This window comes from Dreissena polymorpha, chromosome 1 (genome assembly GCF_020536995.1).
Source record: "Dreissena polymorpha isolate Duluth1 chromosome 1, UMN_Dpol_1.0, whole genome shotgun sequence".
NCBI lineage: Eukaryota > Metazoa > Mollusca > Bivalvia > Myida > Dreissenidae > Dreissena > Dreissena polymorpha.
Window position 1 is genome coordinate 47,533,575 of NC_068355.1, and position 20,662 is coordinate 47,554,236.

The following is a 20,662-nucleotide window of genomic DNA, read 5'->3' on the forward strand; positions in this document are numbered from 1 at the left end:
AACTGTTTGTTGTGAACGATTAGAATTAAGGCTTGCTACGGTAGTTAAGTTAAAAAAGTAAAAAAAAAAAAGATTTAACGAATGCTCATTTTATTATAATGAATCTTTGCTATATCATAAATAGTCCAGTAATAATGGCGTTTTTTGCTTTACAATTACCGATATAGTCGTCCTAAGCCCCGAATTACCCATGAGGCAGAATAGGCAACTGCTAATGAGCCCACGACTTTAAAGGGCACAAATGAGACCGTGATGAAAGCAAAAAAATACTGACTTACTTAGCATAATACAATGACTTGACAAAGCTAGTTATTGTATATTAATGTTATGTTTCGATTTAGGGCTTGACATCCTAGCACGAATATTAATTTGTCTTACCAAATGACAATCATTTATTTTTTGCAAAACCGTATTTTTTGCTGGTGATTTCGTTTTCAATATGTAATTTTATAACTAAAAAAGGACATTGTCACATTTTATGTCTTGCCAGCCTTGGCACTGGTAGGCTCATTGAAACGAGTGAAATAAAATGGACACTGGCGTTCTAGTAGGCACAACATTGTGACAACACATTACAAGTTTTCATGGTTTTATACTTAAACATTTTGTCATTTTTTTCCGTGTGAGGAAAGTCTTGTATCGACTTGGGCTAAAACTGCGGTATTATTCAAATGTTAAGCTAAATTTAGCCGCAATATTTGCGAACATCAGGTGAAAGTACTACATACGACGTTTTGTAGTACCTGCAATGACTATGAGCTACAAAAAAGGTTTCGAAAATTTTATTTTATGGTATAGTACATAGACTTGATATGGGATTGTGTGCCTGCGAAGCTCCTACAATCAATTCAAACGTTTAAACTTTCAGTTTACAGTTTATGGAAAGTTTTCAAATGATTTCATCTTAATAGACTAGAAAATAGGTACAGTTTAATATTCGAAACTGTCGAAAACGAAAATATTTTGCACAGCGCACACATTCCCGTATTACCCTAGGCCTGTAACTTTAAGACATATCAGGAAAACATTTCATCTGATGATTTCATCTTAATAGATATCCGACGAGAAAATCGGTACAGTTTAAGATTCAAAATTGTCGAAAACGAAAATATTTTGCACAACGCACACATTTCCGTATTACCCTAGTCCTGTAATTTTAAGATACCGTAATTACTCTATGTTTTCGGACACTAAGTTTTCGGACACCCCTTAATTTAGCAAAAATAATTATATTTCGTGACTCTTAATTTTCGGACACACGAGTTTTCGTCCATAATTAATGTCTCTAAGTTTTCGGACAGTATATTTTACAGCGCTATTTTACCAAATTTCGGTCCTGTTTTCAATATCTTATGACGATTCGATCATGGGGTTTTACTACCAGATTAACATCATAAAACATTTCAGGTGCATGCCTGAGGGCAACGGACCATTACATTTGCGTTTTTGGGTAAACAACCTTGTAAACCGGTGTTAAACAATGGTTTCGCCCGATAGCATACCGGTAAACGTTATGACAACTACCAGGGGTATTGCCAATTAACAGTTCAATTATCTACCGCAATGGTACTACCCATTTTCCATAAAATAACTGTGACAAATACTAAACGCTTCAAAGTGTGATACACCCAATTGCATGTTTTACGAACAATGAAAGGTGTTAGACTACAACTATCGGAAATGAACAAACAAAAATTCATAGTTTGCTTTTTATTGCGTTTTAACTACAGGTTCATACTAGCGAGTATCGGTACATCACATGCTCATCTTTGAACTCGTTGGTCAAAGTAAAACCTTGTAGTAATTTTCTGTCAAATACATTAAGCATTTAAAATGATTTAAAATGCAGTGCAAAAATATATAACTGTAATTAATACTATACGGCATGGTATTTTACAAGCGCGTGCTATTACCGGTAGTCGTTGATACAATTGACGCTATTTTCGGACACTTCAATTTTCGGCTCTAAGTTTTCGGGCACCTGTATTTTGTCAATATTTTTCGTATCTAAGTTTTCGGACACGAAATTTTTTTATTATTTTTAAGTGTCCGAAAACATAGAGTTATTACGGTATCTCAAGAAAAAATTTGGGAGCCGACTGGACTTACACAGGCATTCATATATGCCTCCGAATGTGACATAAATGATGTCGAAGTATAAGCTTGTCGTGTGGGGAATTATTCATTACTGACAAGATGTTTGACAACAATAATCATTTAAAGTAACAAGAAAAAAATAAAATGTAAGATTTTTTACATTGAAATATGACTTTGGCATACATAGTTTACATAGATGCATAATCATTGCAGATTACTCACCATCTATTCGTGGGGAATTATGCTCAAACGTTATATTGAAATCAACATCGGCATTCAAAATTAATATATAGAAAGGAAAATATATGCATTACCTGCACCTTTAAATTGAAGCAGTTATATGTGACACGTCATAAGGAATAGTAATCAATCGTCTTATCAAAACACTCCCTGGCACTTAGAATTTAAAGAACGGAAAACGAATACATATGAACTTTGCCATTGAACTATGACCTTGACTTTTAACTATGGCGCATAGGATTTGTACGCGACAAGTAGTCTGGTCGTTGGGAAAACAATCTAAAGATGTGTGTAATTCCTGTTTGGCATTTAACGCCGTTTATTTTACTGTCTTGTTTATGTATAACCAATTTCTTAGTTCATTTGTTACCGATGTAATCAAATCAGTATTGCATGTTAACTTTATACATGTACGTATATACTTGAAAAAGGGAATATGCGTTGTTTTAAAATGTGGATACATGTTAGGGGAAAACATCATCGATACACCCCGTTAACATAAAACAGAATTTCACAAAGGGTTGCCGCTTAATTAAGCCAAAATTGACACGAAGATTAAACAGATTTAACTAATTTACCTTTATTCTAGGCTCCGATTTCAGGGAGAAAACTGGTTCAAGAATATATAGCTTAAGTCCTTTATTCAGTTGATTCCTATTATCATTTTAGAAGTTGACGGTGTTGTACAAAACGTATTTATGATGTTTATTTCTCATATAACTTTCATTCAAAGCATTGCTTTTTTAATGATTCTGTTGCATACTTAAGTCCGATATGAAGAAAATTAAAGCTTAAGCTTCAATTATTAAAAAAGACAAGATGAAATGAAACAAAAACGAATATCAAATATATTTCGTGTGTATTAAAAAGTTAAATAGCATCAAATAGTTAAACATGCAGAACATCGCGTTGCAAATTCAGGAAGAAGCGGCAATGAGGTTGTAAAAGGATAAATTAGTAACCATTAAATTGTGTAAGACTATGCGATAGACAATATCGTTGTCTCTCAAAAGACATACACGACTCTCGACAGTAACGAACAGGGAATTTATGTTCGCACGAAAACTGCACCGATTTGTTGATTGTGTGCGCATGGTAGTCTTTATCGAAGGCTTTACTTATCTATTACACTATAAAATAAGTTTGAATAAAAACAAAGTGAAACTTTTTAATGACAGGGAACCGATCGCAAAACAGTATGGCACACAGCACAAGTGATAGATGCGACACACATAGACAGAACACACTCTCAAACATGGGATGTCCGCCTTGAAACTGGCTGTTTAAAGCAGTGTGGGTTTAAATTAAAATGAGTTTCGAATCTGAGAATACGAATTACTTTATTGAAATAATCATGAACACAAACGTTTCATTACCCGTTTTTAATAGATGCATGGTACTAGTATCATAGTATACACAGCATTCTAAGTATTGTATTATTTCGTGTATTAATTAAAATAATCTACATGACGTAAAAACATGCGGTCCGTATAGTCCGCAAAATCTGGGCCGTATGGTCCATGGTCCGTATTGTCCATATACCTTTTCGGCCATATTTGCGAAACGTTATACAGATTACATTTTACCAATAAATTGCGTCCCATTTATATGTTTCATTGATTTATTAGTGCCACCTTATGAGTACTCTACAACAACTGTCGAAACTGTGAAACATGCTTTAGAGTAAAATATGCTGACTTTTAGAGAACATTTAGTATAATGTAACCTCGAGAAAGCGCAATTTTTGAAAACAAAACAACAAAACCCAAAATAAAACAAACGTAAATATTCCAATCGATGCGGTGGCGCGTCGGTATATAAATTGTAATTGCTTTGCGATATGTGTGTGTTTGGATGGTCTTTTCATACATATGCAGCCAATTTATCGATAAATTAACATTAGATGTAGATTTATAATAAACTTTGAGCTTTCGTACCAAGGAGTCTACGTTCCACTCGACAACAGACTTCGCACCATTTATCATACAGCCAATGTCATTAGCGTTTTTTCCCAATTGGGAATTTTTTAGCAAATTTTTGGAAAAAAGTATACTTTTTGCGATTGGGAATATAGCCGAATTTCATCAATAAAATCGGGTGAAAAAAGCCCTGTTATATAAGAAGGTTATATAATAATTATTCATAAAATTAATACAAGAAGATTTAACTAAGGCCTAAAAAAACCATGTTTATTTCAGGTTACGGTCTCAAAAAAAAGAGGGTTGGTAGGTCGTTTTTTTGTGTTTTTTAACTGTAGAATCTGATTTTAACTGGTGGCAACAGTGTGAATCAGATATGCGTCAATAACCCCATATCCAACCCATGCGAAAGACAAACAAATTTTACCGGACATGAGGTCCGATAACTTTTAAAATGTACCGGACCTCACCGCATTTTACCGGACTTCATTCTGCTTTAAACAAACAATAAAAATACAGTGTTTAGTTTTTTTTTTTATCGTTATGACGTTCACACTGTTTTACAAATCTAAATACAATAAAATAACAATTAAATTTATGCCCGTTTAGTCAGCACTTCCGGCCGTAAATAACGCCAAAAATCGGCAGTATAACGTCCTTTTAACAAATTGCGGAAGGCAATCGGACGTCCGATAATCCGCACTCATATTGTTGTCTAATATCGAATAATAGTCACATTACACAGCCATGTATGCTGACAAAGATGCACCACAAAAACTTCTAGGGTAACTTTGCAGTCGCCAAAGCGTCCAATCGGTAACGAGAATGCGTATCATAAGGGCATGGTTAAAGGGAGCTTTTCACGTTTTGGTAAATTGACAAAATTGAAAAAGGTTGTTTCAGATTCGCAAATTTTCGTTTTAGTTATGATATTTGTGAGGAAACAGTAATACTGAACATTAACCATGGTCTAATATAGCCATTAAATGCATCTTTTGACGATTTAAAAACCTGAAAATTATAAATCGTTGCAACGCGAAACGATTGAATAATTTGGATAGTTCTGTTGTCGTTTAATTTTGTGAAACTACGAAGATAAATTATAAAGTATTAAATACGTCTCTCGTACTTACTTGGCAGGATGGTCGAGCGGTCTAATTGGTTTTTATTCCAGGACTCCGGGGTTCGAGCCCTGCTGCGGGCTACTTTTTTCCATTTTTTTAAATTTTATTCTTGATTTTTTTACTGGAGCTTTTTAGATCCAATGTTAACACACTGAAACTATACACAGAATACGTAAATTTATGAATAATAAATTAAATTAAAGTCGCTCATTGAGTGGTCGTTATAACCAAATATGACCAGTGAATATGAATATTCTCGCACATTCAATGGGATCATTCCCACTTAAGATGCGTGAATCAAGTGACGCAATTTGCGTCCCATCCATGGGAATGGGAATGATCCCATCCAAAAATTCACTTTTCATAAGCGCTTGCATAAAATGGCGGACGTTTGTGTTTATAAAGTTCTTAACATTAGCATCAATACTGGTCATATTTTGGTTTTGAACATTGAAATCGATATTTGTTCATATTCTAGTTTCGTTTTCATTGTTGTTCCAAAAAACACAATTTATTTATGGTCGGACACAAGGTCCGACAATGTCGGGAATAATACAGGACCTCAGCCAATTTTATCGGCAATGTCCGAGGTCCGATGTCTTTCGCATGGGTTGCAATCGATTATTTCAGGGTTTACCTACATGTACCACATAAATAGGTCCGAACAGTGTACTTCCCCGCGATAAAACCATGGCAAGTTACGTAAGAGACTTATGATAGCCAACGGGTGTTATCCTCCAGAAAATTGTGCTTTGAATGCATAATATTATAAAAACTTTTTTTTTCGACACGTAAAGCGTTTTAACAAATCAATATTTAATTCATAACAAATATAACACAAGTATAAATGTTCCGTTAAATTCCCAAATGAGAATAATAATTTGTAATCCTAAACACACTTCCGTTTTTTTAATGTTAACACGACCTTTTACAAATGCTTCCAATATAGTCATCATGTATACAGTCGATTGGTGTATAGCGGATTTTAGTGAGTAACGGATAGGTTAAACGGTTTTTACAAAATACTTTAATTTATGTTAAGATTTATAGTTTTCTATGAATTGAATTAAAAAAGCCTATCATTGTTAAGTCGATTGATGTTTTTGTTGACGTGTTTTAATGTTTACAACTGTTTCTGTACCATATAAAATAAGCATGAAAGCTGCAACTCTGGATTTAGTGAATAACGGACATGTGATGACCCATATTTAGGAATGTGGGGATTGTCTCAAAATAAACATAAACTCAATTGAAGTTGTCCAATACACATGTGGTTAACGTGTGGCTATGCTATTATATAGTGAAAACATCATTTTTGATGAAAAATAATCAAATTATAACGAAAAATCAATTATCTGAAAACATATTTTTCACTATCAAATCTATATATATAACACGGTATTCAACTCAAAATGACCCGAATGTATGGTGCATCGCTTTGAACAGTCATTACTTCATCAATTGTGCAGCTATTTCCATGAACTTGGTCTTATTAAACGCAGAAATAAATTTATTTTCTGGAAATGTACATATATTGCAATTATTTTTTCAAATGCTGTGCCAAATTTCAAGAAATAACACGATACAAATGCAATTCGGAAAAGACCTAAGCGATCCGGTAATGGCTGAATCAGTGTACCATGAAATTCGCGCTGTAAACAAATAACTTTTTTCGGAAATTTAAAACCGCTGGCATGTTTCAATAGGAAAGACATGTGTCTATCTAGGTTTTATGGTTTAATTACTGAATGCATGGTGTTTACGTTGAAATGAGACTCGAAGTCCTTAGCTATCCGTTTCGGAGATCTTCATTAAAGTTCAAGTTAGTATTTGCTGATTATAATATATAATTAACTTAAATTTTTTACGCACATGTAGATTTGTTCGTAAATAACGTAATGGTACATAAAGAATTTGAATTATTGATTCGTAATATATATTCGCGAGGTAGTTTTTACCGCGCGTTCATACTTAGCTGTTTTTGTTACTTGTACACTCACTTAAATTGGATGTGTATACAGTTTAAATTTATTTGTACGAATTAAGAATATTTGTGTTTCGTTGTTTCATTGAAAGATTCACCACTATTATGACAAGACCCAGCCCTCAACAGCCAACCCACATTTACAGTGCCGTGGGGAATCGGCAAGGTTGTCTTCTGACAGACCACACAGACACGATAGTTCCAGGTTACGTACTATTCCTGAAGTTTTTTCTTTGGTTGTTAAGGGTGCTGGGGGTTTTGGTAAATGACAAGTTATGTAAATTGCATTTATATAGTAAATGCCGTGGAGGTTTCGGTAAATTGGTTTTTATAGAGGTGGTATACCTACAATGAGGTGTTAATGACACCTATTATTGGCTTACAATAACATCAGGGGCATATATTTGCAAACTGTGGATTAATTTTGAGTTGAGTAATTAATGCTTTGCCTACGGTAAAGAATTAAGGGGCATAAGCTACTTCTGAACTTTTAAAACGAATTCTTTTAGAAATTGTAGGTACCGAACCAAAAAAATATAGATTGAATTTAACATGTAACTCTATTGAAAGTAAATTTACGAGTTAAATAACTGAATTCTATTTTTTTTTTAAGTATTTTAGACCATCGAAAAGTTCTCAATATATATACATGAGGTAGTTTGCCAACATAATGAATATGTTGCTCAGCACTTGCCACGTGGAGGCCACCTCTTGTAAGAGCCAAATGTTGAATTTTATATTACATATTACAATACACCATCAGCGACAGAGCGCAGACTACGCTACAAAAATGGTGGATTGCTTCAAATTAATGGTCAAATTCCGAGTGCGCTTTATATATAACAATGTTTTATTATTTCTTTCTGGTTGAGAAAAACACAAGAAAAAAACAATATATAACATATAATACGTGTACGTTATTTATAAAAAGAAATAAAGAAAAGTCTATGCCAACCTGTAATTATAATAAACAAATAATTATACTTAATAACATTATTATGTCATTTGTATCAGTTTTTAATAACATTATTATGAAACACATGCTTAATACCGATATGGTAACCTACGAAAGTATAATATTAATATACTAATAATATCCAATGTGAAATTGTAAATTGTATTTTAAAACAAAAAGAAAAATCATGACCTAAAGATAAACTTTTAATTATAATATATAAATTACCTCCCTTGGTTAGAATATTAATAGGTTGCAAGCCTGGATATTTAATATTAATGCTTTGCATAAATCTCTTAATTTATAACATCAACTCCGTAGATTTTAATCAGATGATTTAATTAGTGCCATACAATTTAATTAATGTACACGCTTATCGACTAAAGGTGCGATAATCCCTATTTATACCAATTTACCGAAACCTCCATGGCATTTGCTATATAAATCCAATTTACCGACTTGTCATTTACCGAAACCTCCATTACTCGGTTGTTAACATTTGCTATTTGTATTACGTAAAAAGTACACTTTTATAACAGCATAAAGTCCTAGTTAGCAGTAGTGCAATACTTTATGCAGATAATTTTAAAAATGTGTTATTCTGGTGACTATATGAATTAAACTGCCATTATATTTGAGGTTTTAAAAACAGATCATCAAAATTAAATAGCACTGTATATTTGAAAAGTTATCAATAATACTTGTCCTTGAAAAAATAAGCGAATATCATGTTTTTATAAATTAAAAATTTAAATGATCATATAATAATAAACCTAAACTTGTACTTTTTCAGAAGCCGTCAAGCAAGTCTTTCTGAACACAAACAGTTACATGGAGTTTTTCATAAAAGCATTGCTTCAAATGCCAGTGGCTGCCATGAGGGAGGGTGCACCAAGTCTTCGACGATGACATCAGCCATGGCCAAAGAACATTATGATGATTAGTTAATTTTCTATATGACTGTTAATTGTGTTAATAGTTACAACTAATAAGGTTTACAATTTTAATCTTACCTTATACACTTTAAATTATGACTTTTATTGTGTCATCCTCAAAATAAGACTGCCTTTGTTTTATTATATATATATTCTTAAATATTAAGGCATTAAGTTAATATAATAACATGAATAGAATTTAAAATAGTTAAGTATTAAGAACAACATTTGCCGTTATCGGGACTCGAACCATTGTATGTCATTATATTGATTAAACAGTTATTGCTGTGACCACTCGGCAAGCCGGACTGCTATACAAAGTCTGCTTTTGATACTTTATTTATATAAGTGATGTACGTGTACTGTTGTTACACAATTTAAAGGAATTATCAGAAACTAGCTACTCTACAAATTTTAACGGAATTAACAGAAACAAGCTATTCCAACATATTCAATCGTTTCGAGTGTGTAACACTAGTTTCGAGTGTGTAACACTTTATAATTTTATCAATTTCATATGATCACTATTAATAAACTAAACTTTATTTCCATCATCAGTCTGCGCCATAAAGTGTCAGTTTGACAATCTGTGAACAATGCCCTTCAAGGCTTTCCTTTCTTTAGCCAAATTTGCATCAATATATATTATACAATCTTGTAACTTTTGCTATTTTATGATAAATGGGTTTTAATGAAGAAAATGATGCAGCCAAATATAAATTCCTTAAACAAAGTGTTTCAACTTGCAGTCGTTGGGTAAATTTGGTGAATGGCAGTGTTATCCCTGCCCTTTTTGGCTGTATATTGTTCCAAATAGGTAATTGAGATTAGATTGTGGGTGAAAAGTGCATTTTTATACTAATTATGTACCTTTTGTTAAAATTAATTGTCCTTAATTCCTGTTTCATGCAAGCTGTGTGTTATACTAAGTTTCATACAGTCGATTTTTTACACATTTTATACATCAGTACGTTTAAAAGGTTACTTTTAAACTGCTAAAAATTAATATTTTTAATATATCAGCAGGATTGTTTTTGTTCCTTTTTGTATTTAATCCTGTTGTTGCCTAAAGAAGGCACATTTAGTCAACATATTGCTGTTTTTCAATTTCAACCATACCTGAATATTTGTGATGTAAACAAATTTCGATTAAGTTTATCAAAAGTATGCATTTTATCATATAGATTAAATATTGAGACAGGTAGATGGCTAGACCTGTGTCTATTCCATTAGATCAAAGAAAGTGTATTTATTTGTTGTAAACTCGAAAATGAGTTTAATTTTATTCTTGAATGTAAATTACCGGTATATATGGAACTGAGATCATTTTTTTTCAAATATATTCAATATATAACAGACAAAGACCAAATATGTACACATTTATCGAGCTAATTACATCAATTAATGGGCTATAAAAGTCTCTATAACACTCAAAATCAACGAAAATTTCGTAAAGTATTTCGTCAAATAAAGTTAACACCTAAACAATCAGTGTTTCATAGAGGTATAGCCACAATTTCAACGCAAGATGTGGTATGATTACATAGATTTGTGTAGATACACAAGGCTCGTTTTTATTTATTTGTGACCACAATTGTTAGTCCCTGCCAGGGAGTCGATCTAAAATACGTTTCTAAGTCTGAACATTTTAATATATAAGGGTGCAAAACAAACGGCAATTGATAATGTCATTCGTGTGCAATGTGCGGTTTATTGTGCATAGAAAATAAAATTGTATTTTTTAATTTTTTAATTATAATTTACTATATAAATATTTATGTAGTATTTATTGAACACGCATTTCATGATAGTCGGCTAAATGTGAAAGGCGTCAGGCCTTTTAACACTTGTTATTTGATAAATATTCCATCAAATGATTTTAAATTTACACTCTGTTGATTATTTGAGGGGGGGGGTGTAATTATTGAATATTTTTAAATACAACCATGCAGACAAATAACAATTTCAGAAATATTTCAAGTAACACGTCAACCAAACAAGTACATGTACATCAACATAACGTCCAAAATAATATTTGGCATAGTTTACCTCATCAGACATTCTGTCGGTACCTAAACTGAAATTACTGTCTCGATGAGACGAGGCTTGATTGACCATTGCTGGCGTCTGAAAGTAAACACAAAAATCGGCTATTTATATTGTCCACAGATCAGCATGATCACTTAGCTACTGGAATTATGCATGACGCAAAACCTGAATAATTTGATAATTTCTATGTAATCATTATCTTAAAATTCTTCAAAAATCACTTTATTTCAACTTGCAAACTGTGGACACATTGATTTGAGATAAAAAGACAGCAAACCCTGTATTCAATGACCTAAATGATTGCAAAAAGTAAAATAACGAATGTCCATTTGAAGCATTTTTTAGGGACGGGTTGCATAAGGGAGTGTGTATTCATGCGAGCCGTTTGGGATTAAGTCTTACAAGATTGAACGGGTTGTGTTAGAGAGCAGACTTTATCACAGATTCATATTTTCAGGAATTGTAGAGCCACAATTTCAAAGTGAACAGACATTGTGTATTATCGATCTTGGCATCCATTTTTGCTAATAAACATTATCATAACGTTTGGGTACCAGAACTAATTCCAATGCCATATCCAGAAAAAATAAAAGACAATAACTCGAAAGGGTCTCGTGGGCTTCGGCTGGTAACTGTGTCTGGCCTCCATTTTAAGCTTACTAAAATTTCCATGAGTTTGGTGATATTAAGATGAAAACTAGTTGACGCTGAAAGTGAAAATCGTTAAAAAGCCATAGTTTGAGAAATTCAATGGCCTTAACACCAAAGCGTCTGGTGACATTTGGTGGTTATTAAACTTGCCCTACATGTTATGCTTTTTAAATTATTCAGATAGGTTAGAGAGCAGAACCAAAAATCTGACGGACGGAAAATGCAGAAACTATATACTAGTACCTCACTTTTGGCTCATAAAAAGCAACACATTTAAATCCACTGATTACGCAATTTCTTTCTTTTCAAAACCACTTAAACACTTACTATCTCATTTTCATTTTGTTTCTCTTCTGATGCGACGTTTTGATCAGGTGAACGATATGCATCATAAAGTGTGTAGCTTAGAACATACTAAGTGGTCACTATAAAGCATGACAAACCCTTCACCCCACCCACACACGAACCATTCACCCACCACGTCATCTAACCCATTCACGCATCGGTTTAATATTTGGCTGATAAAAATGAGATGAAAACTTAAATGTACCTGTTGTACATAACGTTGTAGCATTTTATGTGTGTTGAATAACATATCGTTGATAAGACTCATGTCCGGATATTTAGTTCCTGATACAGTATCGTGCCATTTGTTCTTCTCTTCGACAATCGCAGCAATAACAGCCCTGTCTTTCAGAGAGTTCGTTACAGAACTGTTCCCCATTGTTAGTATATGTTCTTATAATAAAACAAATGATCCTATAATAATCTGAAATGCTTTCAAGACAGAGATCTATTGCATGCGTTTTAGATCCGAAATATGTTCAAAAGGAAAGTACTCAGAAGGGAAATACATTGCAATATACAAGAGTTATTGTTAATTTCCTTCCTTATTGAAATATATTACGAATAACATATGAACATTACTCTGGCGTTTTCAATATTGGTTAAGAGTCATTAATAAAAAACTAATTGTATATGTTTTGCCGAAAAAGATACACACAGAACAATAAATGTATCTATTTTTTAAATAATTAAACAGTGTTTGTGAAATAGTATAAGAAGACCATTATTTAGTACAATTTAACCAGAAACACATAGCTATTATTACAGTACATGTTATTTGTGGAATTATTATTTGCGGGAAACTCGCGCTATTTAATTTCAGTTTCTTTTCATTAAAACATACAGTTGTTGGTTTATTGAAAATGGTTGAAGGTCCGGGGTGTAAATTAAAAGGGATTAAAATTAAAGCAAAACTTCTTAAGCAGACAGTTAAAGATGTCAGTGGAAATTCTGTCGAAAAGGTACAGGATCTTACGCTTGTTGCAATAATCAACATGATCCAACTCTCAGCTATTGTCGTAGAATTGACCCTCCGGGCGGGGTCGCTAGATCTTACGCAAGATTTGTCCACATCGGGGCAAACCGGGGAGGGTGTGGGAGGCGCCACTCCACCAGTTCCCCCCTTAAAAATTAATTCGGTACTTTGCAAGATGAATTTTAATGCTTATTAAAACCTTACTTCGTAATTTTGGGACAACATAACATTATGTAAAAGGAATATAACAGCTCGGCACCTTCTGAAGTCTAAAGCTTTAAACATGCGTGTATAATTGAATTACTAATTCACACCAATGTTATAAGCTTTATATTTCATAAATGTATGATGTTTGATAAAGAAAACAAGCAAATGTATTCTTAGTATAATATAATTTTCTCTTTGAGTGCAAACCTCCCCTAAAGTTTTAAAGTAAATTCATTATAAAATGTTTATCATTTACTTCACAGTTAAACTTCCACCATCATCGTAACAGATAAATAGAGGATATGTTTGCTGGATTCGGTGGATTATGGATTTTAATTCACGAGTGATCATAGAAAAAGATATTTTCTATGATCACGAGTGAATTAAAATCGATATTCCACCGAATCCAACACATGTTATTTTTATTGTATGCTTTTTTTCACAGTTTATATACATTGTTAAAGAGTTTACTAAAGAATTTTGCTGGAATAATAACATCATTTCGTCAAAAAATGACGTCATTTCACAGTAAACAGTGAAAATTATCGATAATTTTCACTGATAATTTTCACTGTTTGAAACAGTAAAATTATCAGTTTTAATTCACTGATATTTCTCTATAAACCATCGGAAAGCATAAAATAAACTATCATAATCATCTTCAACACTAGTCCATATAAACGGACTCAGAGAGCCTTTGATAATTTTTGCTATGGCGGCTCTGGCAGTCCATATGCATCCCTTCATAAACATGGGTGCAGTTCAGCGCAGCGAATCCGTGAGCTTCACTTAACAGACGTCGTTCGAGACAAATTGAGGAAAATAATGAATAAAATTCATAAACATGTTAAATTTACCTGAATGGCAACCTACGGATGTTATCATTCGCATGCATCTTATAAAAACACGACGATGTTTCAACACACTTTTCTCGCTGACATGTTTATGATTAAATTTGAAACAGTTTATTCTGTATCGAATACCACATTGTTATCAACTTTATAGGCTGGAGCACATAACCCGACATGCAAAATATTGGTGTACTGCGACCTAACCAATATTGGGTCAATTTTCCAATATGGCGGATACAGCTTACAAAACAAAACCAAAGTCAATAAAATCAATTATTTCTTGCTTTAATGGTACCATTTGGATGAGTTTGTGGTTTAGATAGGTAAACTTTAATAAGTTCTTGCAGTTTCAGTGTTCCTTAACACTTGCATTGTTGATAACATTTTGCACCCATGGACAAGAGAGAGCGCATTGAAACTCTAAGCAGCCCATTGGGCTATAAAGCTTAGAGTTGAATAATAGCAACTCCTTCAACACCAACTTAAGGTCAGGACGGGTTTGTATATTCCTAGCGAAGTCTCTCACAACCTCCTTGATGTTGATGCCAATATACCGGTGAATGGAATAATTAACTTTTAAACCAATGGCAGCTTTTCCTTGTATATTGCTGAATTTTTAGTTTATCTCACTTAGAAATTTAATTGAATGGTCAGGTTCTATTTGTAGTAGTCCTCTGGTGCAGCTTCATTGTTGTTGACAAATAGACCTTTCTTTAGCGCATAGGATACATTCAAGTACACAAGGACACTAACATAGTATTTTCTTAAATCACTGAAACTTACATCTCTTGTTGCTTTTAAGAAGTTCGAGAATACCTTCTTTAAATAAAATGTATAATATATTGCCATGATAGTTCACGAAGAGAGGCAGCAGTGGAGAGTCCCCATTCCATCAGCTAATTGGACGATCTCTCGATGATTTACAGACACTGGGAAAGGAACTCTTCATGCACTTTGGTGATTTTTGTCTCCGGTAGGAAGTACGTTTTAACCAGGTTTTCCGAAGGAAAACAATGGCCATAAATGAGCTTGTCCAGGCCATAACTATGTCATTCATTGTGAGATTTTAAAATCATTTGGCACATTTGTTCACCATCATTGGACGGAGTGTCGCGCGAAAGAATTACATCAATATCTCCAAGGTCAAGGTCACACGTTGAATTCAAAGGTCAAAAATGGCCATAAATGAGCTTGTCAGAGCCATAACTATGTCGTTCATTGTGAGATTTTAAAATAAGTTGACACATTTGCTCACCATCATTCGACGGTGTGTCATGCAAAAGAATGACGTCGATATCTCCAAGTTTAAGGTCACACTTAGAGTTCAAAGGTAAAAAATGGCCATAAATGAGCTTGTCCGGGCCATAACTATGTCATTGGACGGTGTGTCATGCGAAAGAATTACGTCGATATCTGCAACGTCAAGGTCACACTTGAGTTCAAATGTCAAAAATGGCAATAAATGATGCTGAATTGGTCTAGTTCCCCATGGGTACTACTTCCCCGTACACCGGGTACTTTGAAGTATACTTCACCGTACACCGATTTTCAAATGATACTTTTTGGTACCCAGGTATACTTACAGGTACCCCATCTTTCCTAATAAAAAAACTTTTCGTCCCCATTTTTTTTTTCGTACCCAATTTTTTGTTCGTACCTACATTTTTTTTTCGTACCCACATTTTTTTTCGTACCCAAATTTTTTTTGTACCCATATTTTTTGTTTGGCATAATTTTTTCACACCCAAAATTTTCGTACCCAAATTTTTTTTGTACCCAAAATTTTCGTACCCACATTTTTTTCGTAGTTAAAACTTTCGTACTCACATTTTTTTCGTACCCAAAATTTTCATACCAACATTTTTTTTCATACCCATATGTAAAAAATGTGGTACGAAAATTTTGGGTACGAAAAATAAATTGGGTACGAAAAAATGGGTACGAAAAATCATGGGTATAATTTTTTTTTATGGAAAGATGGGGTACGGTGAAGTATACTTCAAAGTACCCAGGGTACGGGGAAGTATTACTCGTGGAGAACTTGACCCATTCAGCATAAATGATCTTGTCCGGGCCATAACTATGTCATTCATTGTGAGATTTTAAAATTACCCGGTACATTTGTTCACAATTATTGGACGGTTTTTCATGCGAAAGAATTACGTCGATATCTCCAAGGTCAAGATCACACTTGGAATCAAAAGCCAAACATGGCCATAAATGAGCTTGTCTAGGCCATAACTATGTCATTCATTATGAGATTTTAAAATGAGACTTTGTACATTAATTTTGTTTACAGTCATTGGACGGTGTGTCATGCGAAAGAATTCAAGAGTTCAAAGGTCAAACTGGCCATAAATGATGCATAATATTTCTTAAAAATCGCCCTTAATTAGCTTCTCTTGTTTTGTAAAGATAGCATGCAAAATATTCTGTGTCAATGCAGCATGTGGGGGTATACATCATGTCTGTGACAAAGCTCTAGTTATATTTTTTTGAAAACCTTGTTTTGTGACAATTTTGTCCCTTGTTTATGTTTACTATATGAAAGGGTTATACAATCACAGTTTATGAAGGTCATTTAATTTGATTCTCCATTTTTTGTGCACACTCACTAAATTGGAACAGGTCGGCTTTGGGTTTTATTATGCTCCCCCAAAATTTATATAGGGGGGAGCATATAGTCGCCGCTTTGTCTGTCCGTGTGTGTGTCTGTCTGTCCGTCTGTGCACAATTTTTGTCCGGGCTATTTCTCAGCAACTAATGACCGGAATTCAATGAAACTTTATGGGAAGCTTTACTACCAAGAGGAGATGAACATATCAGCGGGTTGTGGTTTTCACAGAGTTATGGCCCCTTGAAATTTCTATTAAAGAATTATTGTCCCCCCCAACTACTGTGCCCTCAAGACGTTCCCTTTTATCTAAATATATAGTGCAATATTGTGACAAAAAAAAACTTTGGGGAGCATCACCCGTCTCAGACGGTATTTTGTTTAATATAAGGGGTCGTTCTCGGACAACAATACGCAAGTGGGGAAAGAACACTGGAAGAAAGAATGAGTTCTCAGAATTTTTAGGATGTTTAATTGCAATAAACAGGTTTATGTTTTTTTTCGCTTAAATTAAAACATCACTGAATTGAATCTTTGAAACAGTATGTTACTTTGCATATATGCATTTGCATAATGATTAACAAAAAAAAGTTTATATGAATAACTGTAGCAAGGATCCATTTTCTGATGTCTGGTCAGTCCTTCAACAACAACCAGCAGGTAGACAGTGAGACCGGTGGCAAGACAGAGACCCCAACCCTGGAACTGCTGATGTATGGGGATCTGCTCACATTTAGAAACTCAGCAGCAGAAATCAGGTTTAAATTTCAACGTTTCTGTGGTTGTTAAGAAAAGTTTAAGTATACTTGTATTAAAGAAAATCTAACCAGCAGAACGATTTTTCACAATTCTCATGTAAATTTATTTTTTTATTTTATCTTTTAAACAGGGAAGAATTTAGACTAAGTATTAAATGATCAAAGGCGCTCACTTTATCAGGCCTTTAATTGTATGGGTTCTTTGTTTTTACATACATGTTTTTTGTCAGAGCTAAAACAATCATGCTTGGAAATTCAGACACACGGATACATGTACTACATTGTAGGCCTTTAGAGGCCCTGCAAAAAGGTTTGCTAATTAAGTTGTGTCAGACCAGATCATTTAATCTTTATCGCAAGTCAACATCGCATGAATTTTAGTACTTATTAGATGGATGGATTCAATAACATTCTGGTACTAGTATCCTTACTAAATACAGTATATGAACCACGTGTCAATGGACAATGGATCTGTTCTTTTAAGTACAAATGGGAACTTTAAATGGATACCAGTCCAGTTATTGCAGTTAAACATACATTTACTTAGTTTGAATTTCATATTTATTTTGTTTACTTGTTATGTGCAATTATTTTTTGTTTGGGTATTTCTGTCTTGTCTTGCATGTGTGTAACAATAAAGATTTGATTTACTTATTTGTTGGGCAGTGCATACTGTTTATTTAATGCAACCAATCTCTGTAATCTGTACAAATATTGAGAATTTTACCCTAAATTGAACATGTTTTGATACATGCAGTTCTACCTTTGGAAGTAGAATTAAGTTTAATCAAAGATCAGTAATCACATGATCATAATGCATTCACTTGACAATTGTATTAGAGTTGAGTCCCTTTATGTGATAAACGAAGCTAAATACTTGTTGATCTGTTCTTTAAAATTTGTCTTGAGCATTTTTACAGACAATTTAAAAGAGTTTAAAATATTACCAGATAGTTTATATTATTTATTGTACAGTTTAATGTATGTGTCTTAAGTATAATACTTAATATCTGAAATTATCACATCTTGGTTTTATATAAAAAAGCACCTCATCTGTAGATGTATTTGTATGATATAAAGCTTAGTTTAGCCTTAGACTACAATATTTTTAAAAAACGTACCAAATTCATATTGCTAAAAACTCAAATAAATGCGCATCAGTAATAGTTTGGATGAAGTTATGAATAAAAATACAATTTTAAACTGTGATTATAATATAACTTCCGGTACATGTATATGTAAATTACAGATGAGAAGATGTCACATGCAAATCTACCTTAAGTTCCTTGCTCAAATATCAATTTCATGTTTATAAGAGAACAGTTAAGTATGAAGATACTTGAGCAGTTTTGCAGTAACTTGCCAAACATGTTCACTATCTGCCAACAGTGTGCAGGGTTTAAGACTTGTGTCCCTAGCTCCAAGGCCAATGTCAAACTTACAGGCATTGCTTAGAGAGAACTTTACACAGCTTGTGCTGAATGTAATTGACTGAACAAGGTGCTTGATAGGAGAGGGTCCCTCGCTCAAAGGTTAACGTTACTTAAATGTAAATTCTTAAAATTTGGACATCATTCAGATTGTGAAAACTGTACCTGCATCAGACATATTTCACATGTGAACCCTGGATTTACATGTCCGCCATAGTTTGTCTTAATAGTGCTCCTTGAAAACAACACTGTATACAACCATGGCAGTTTATCACAAATTCTTGATTCATTTCATCTCAAAATACTGCCTTTCAGACCTTCTGTGACCTGCCTGATGAAGTATGAAGAATTGAACAATTTGGATATTTGCTCTCCAGTATTCAACTTCAAGAGGGCGTACTCTCTGTTCAGAGAGCAGCATAACAGACTTGTGTGTGACGTGTTACTCGATCAGTTTATTCTTCCTGGTGTGAGAAACATCATTAAGAATGAGGTAGCAGCTTGTTTAAAGGTCTTTTTTTCAGTAAAACTTTATATTTCAGAAGATTAACTGGATTATTGTCCCCAACCGGCTTCACCGGAGGGGACCTATGGTTTGCGCTCTGTGCGTCTGTGAGTCTGTCGGTCTGTCTGTCAGTCTGTCACACTTTTCTGGATCCTGCGATAACTTTAAAAGTTCTTCATATTTTTTCATGAAACTTGAAACATGGATAGATGGCAATATTGATATTATGCACGTCATTTCATTTTGTTCCTACGTCAAAAATTCTGGTTGCTATGGCAACAATTAGACTAGAAATACTGCTGAAAATGGTGGTTTTCTGGATCCTGCGATAACTTTAAAAGTTTTTAATATTTTTTCATGAAACTTGCAACATGGATAGATGGCAATATGGACATTATGCACGGCATTTCATTTTGTTCCTACGTCAAAAATTGTGGTTGCTATGGAAACAAAAAATAATAATCTGAAAATGGTGGAATTTCTGACAATAGTGGAGCCGGTGTTAAAGGCCATTTTTTCCCCCTGGCCACTTTTACCCCGGGGAAAAAGTGGCCTAGGTCAATTCTTCCCCCCCCCCCTAGTCCAATTCAGCTCCCCCTGATTTTTCATTTAATATATCTTTCCGTCTACACCTTTCGGCCAGTTTTTTCCCCCTGGCCAGTTTGCCCCCCCCCCCCTCTTTCCTTGTAAAAGTAGTTTTAACAATATAATTTGATAGAGAGTTGCTTAAACTACCTCCACACTCTTATCTTTTATTTTACTTATCTTTTACATTTATTCTTCACTTTTCGGCCATTTTTCCCCCCTGGCCAGTTTTTCCCCCCTACCATGTAAAAGAAGGTTAAACAACAGAATTTGATTGAGGGTTGCTAAAAAAAGTACTAAAGATATTTTAACCTAATTTGACATTTGACCTTGATTGCCCTTTTATTAACTTGATACTTGTATTATTCTATCAAGCACATCTGTGCAGAGGGGGTGAATTGCTCAAGGGGAGAAAAATGGCAGACAGTCGCGATCAT

The 20,662-nt window shown here is 33.7% G+C and overlaps 1 protein-coding gene across 1 annotated transcript; it reads left to right on the plus strand.

Moving 5' to 3' along the window:
* The first annotated feature begins 13,277 nt into the window (after nt 1–13,277).
* On the plus strand, nt 13,278–20,622 carry LOC127872601 (endonuclease 8-like 3). Its single transcript, XM_052415962.1, has 5 exons — nt 13,278–13,438; nt 15,188–15,306; nt 17,562–17,705; nt 19,451–19,628; nt 20,614–20,622. Exons 1-5 carry the CDS (start codon nt 13,295–13,297, stop codon nt 20,620–20,622), a joined length of 594 nt encoding a protein of 197 aa, XP_052271922.1. The 5' UTR covers nt 13,278–13,294.
* Nucleotides 20,623–20,662: the final 40 nt, after the last annotated feature.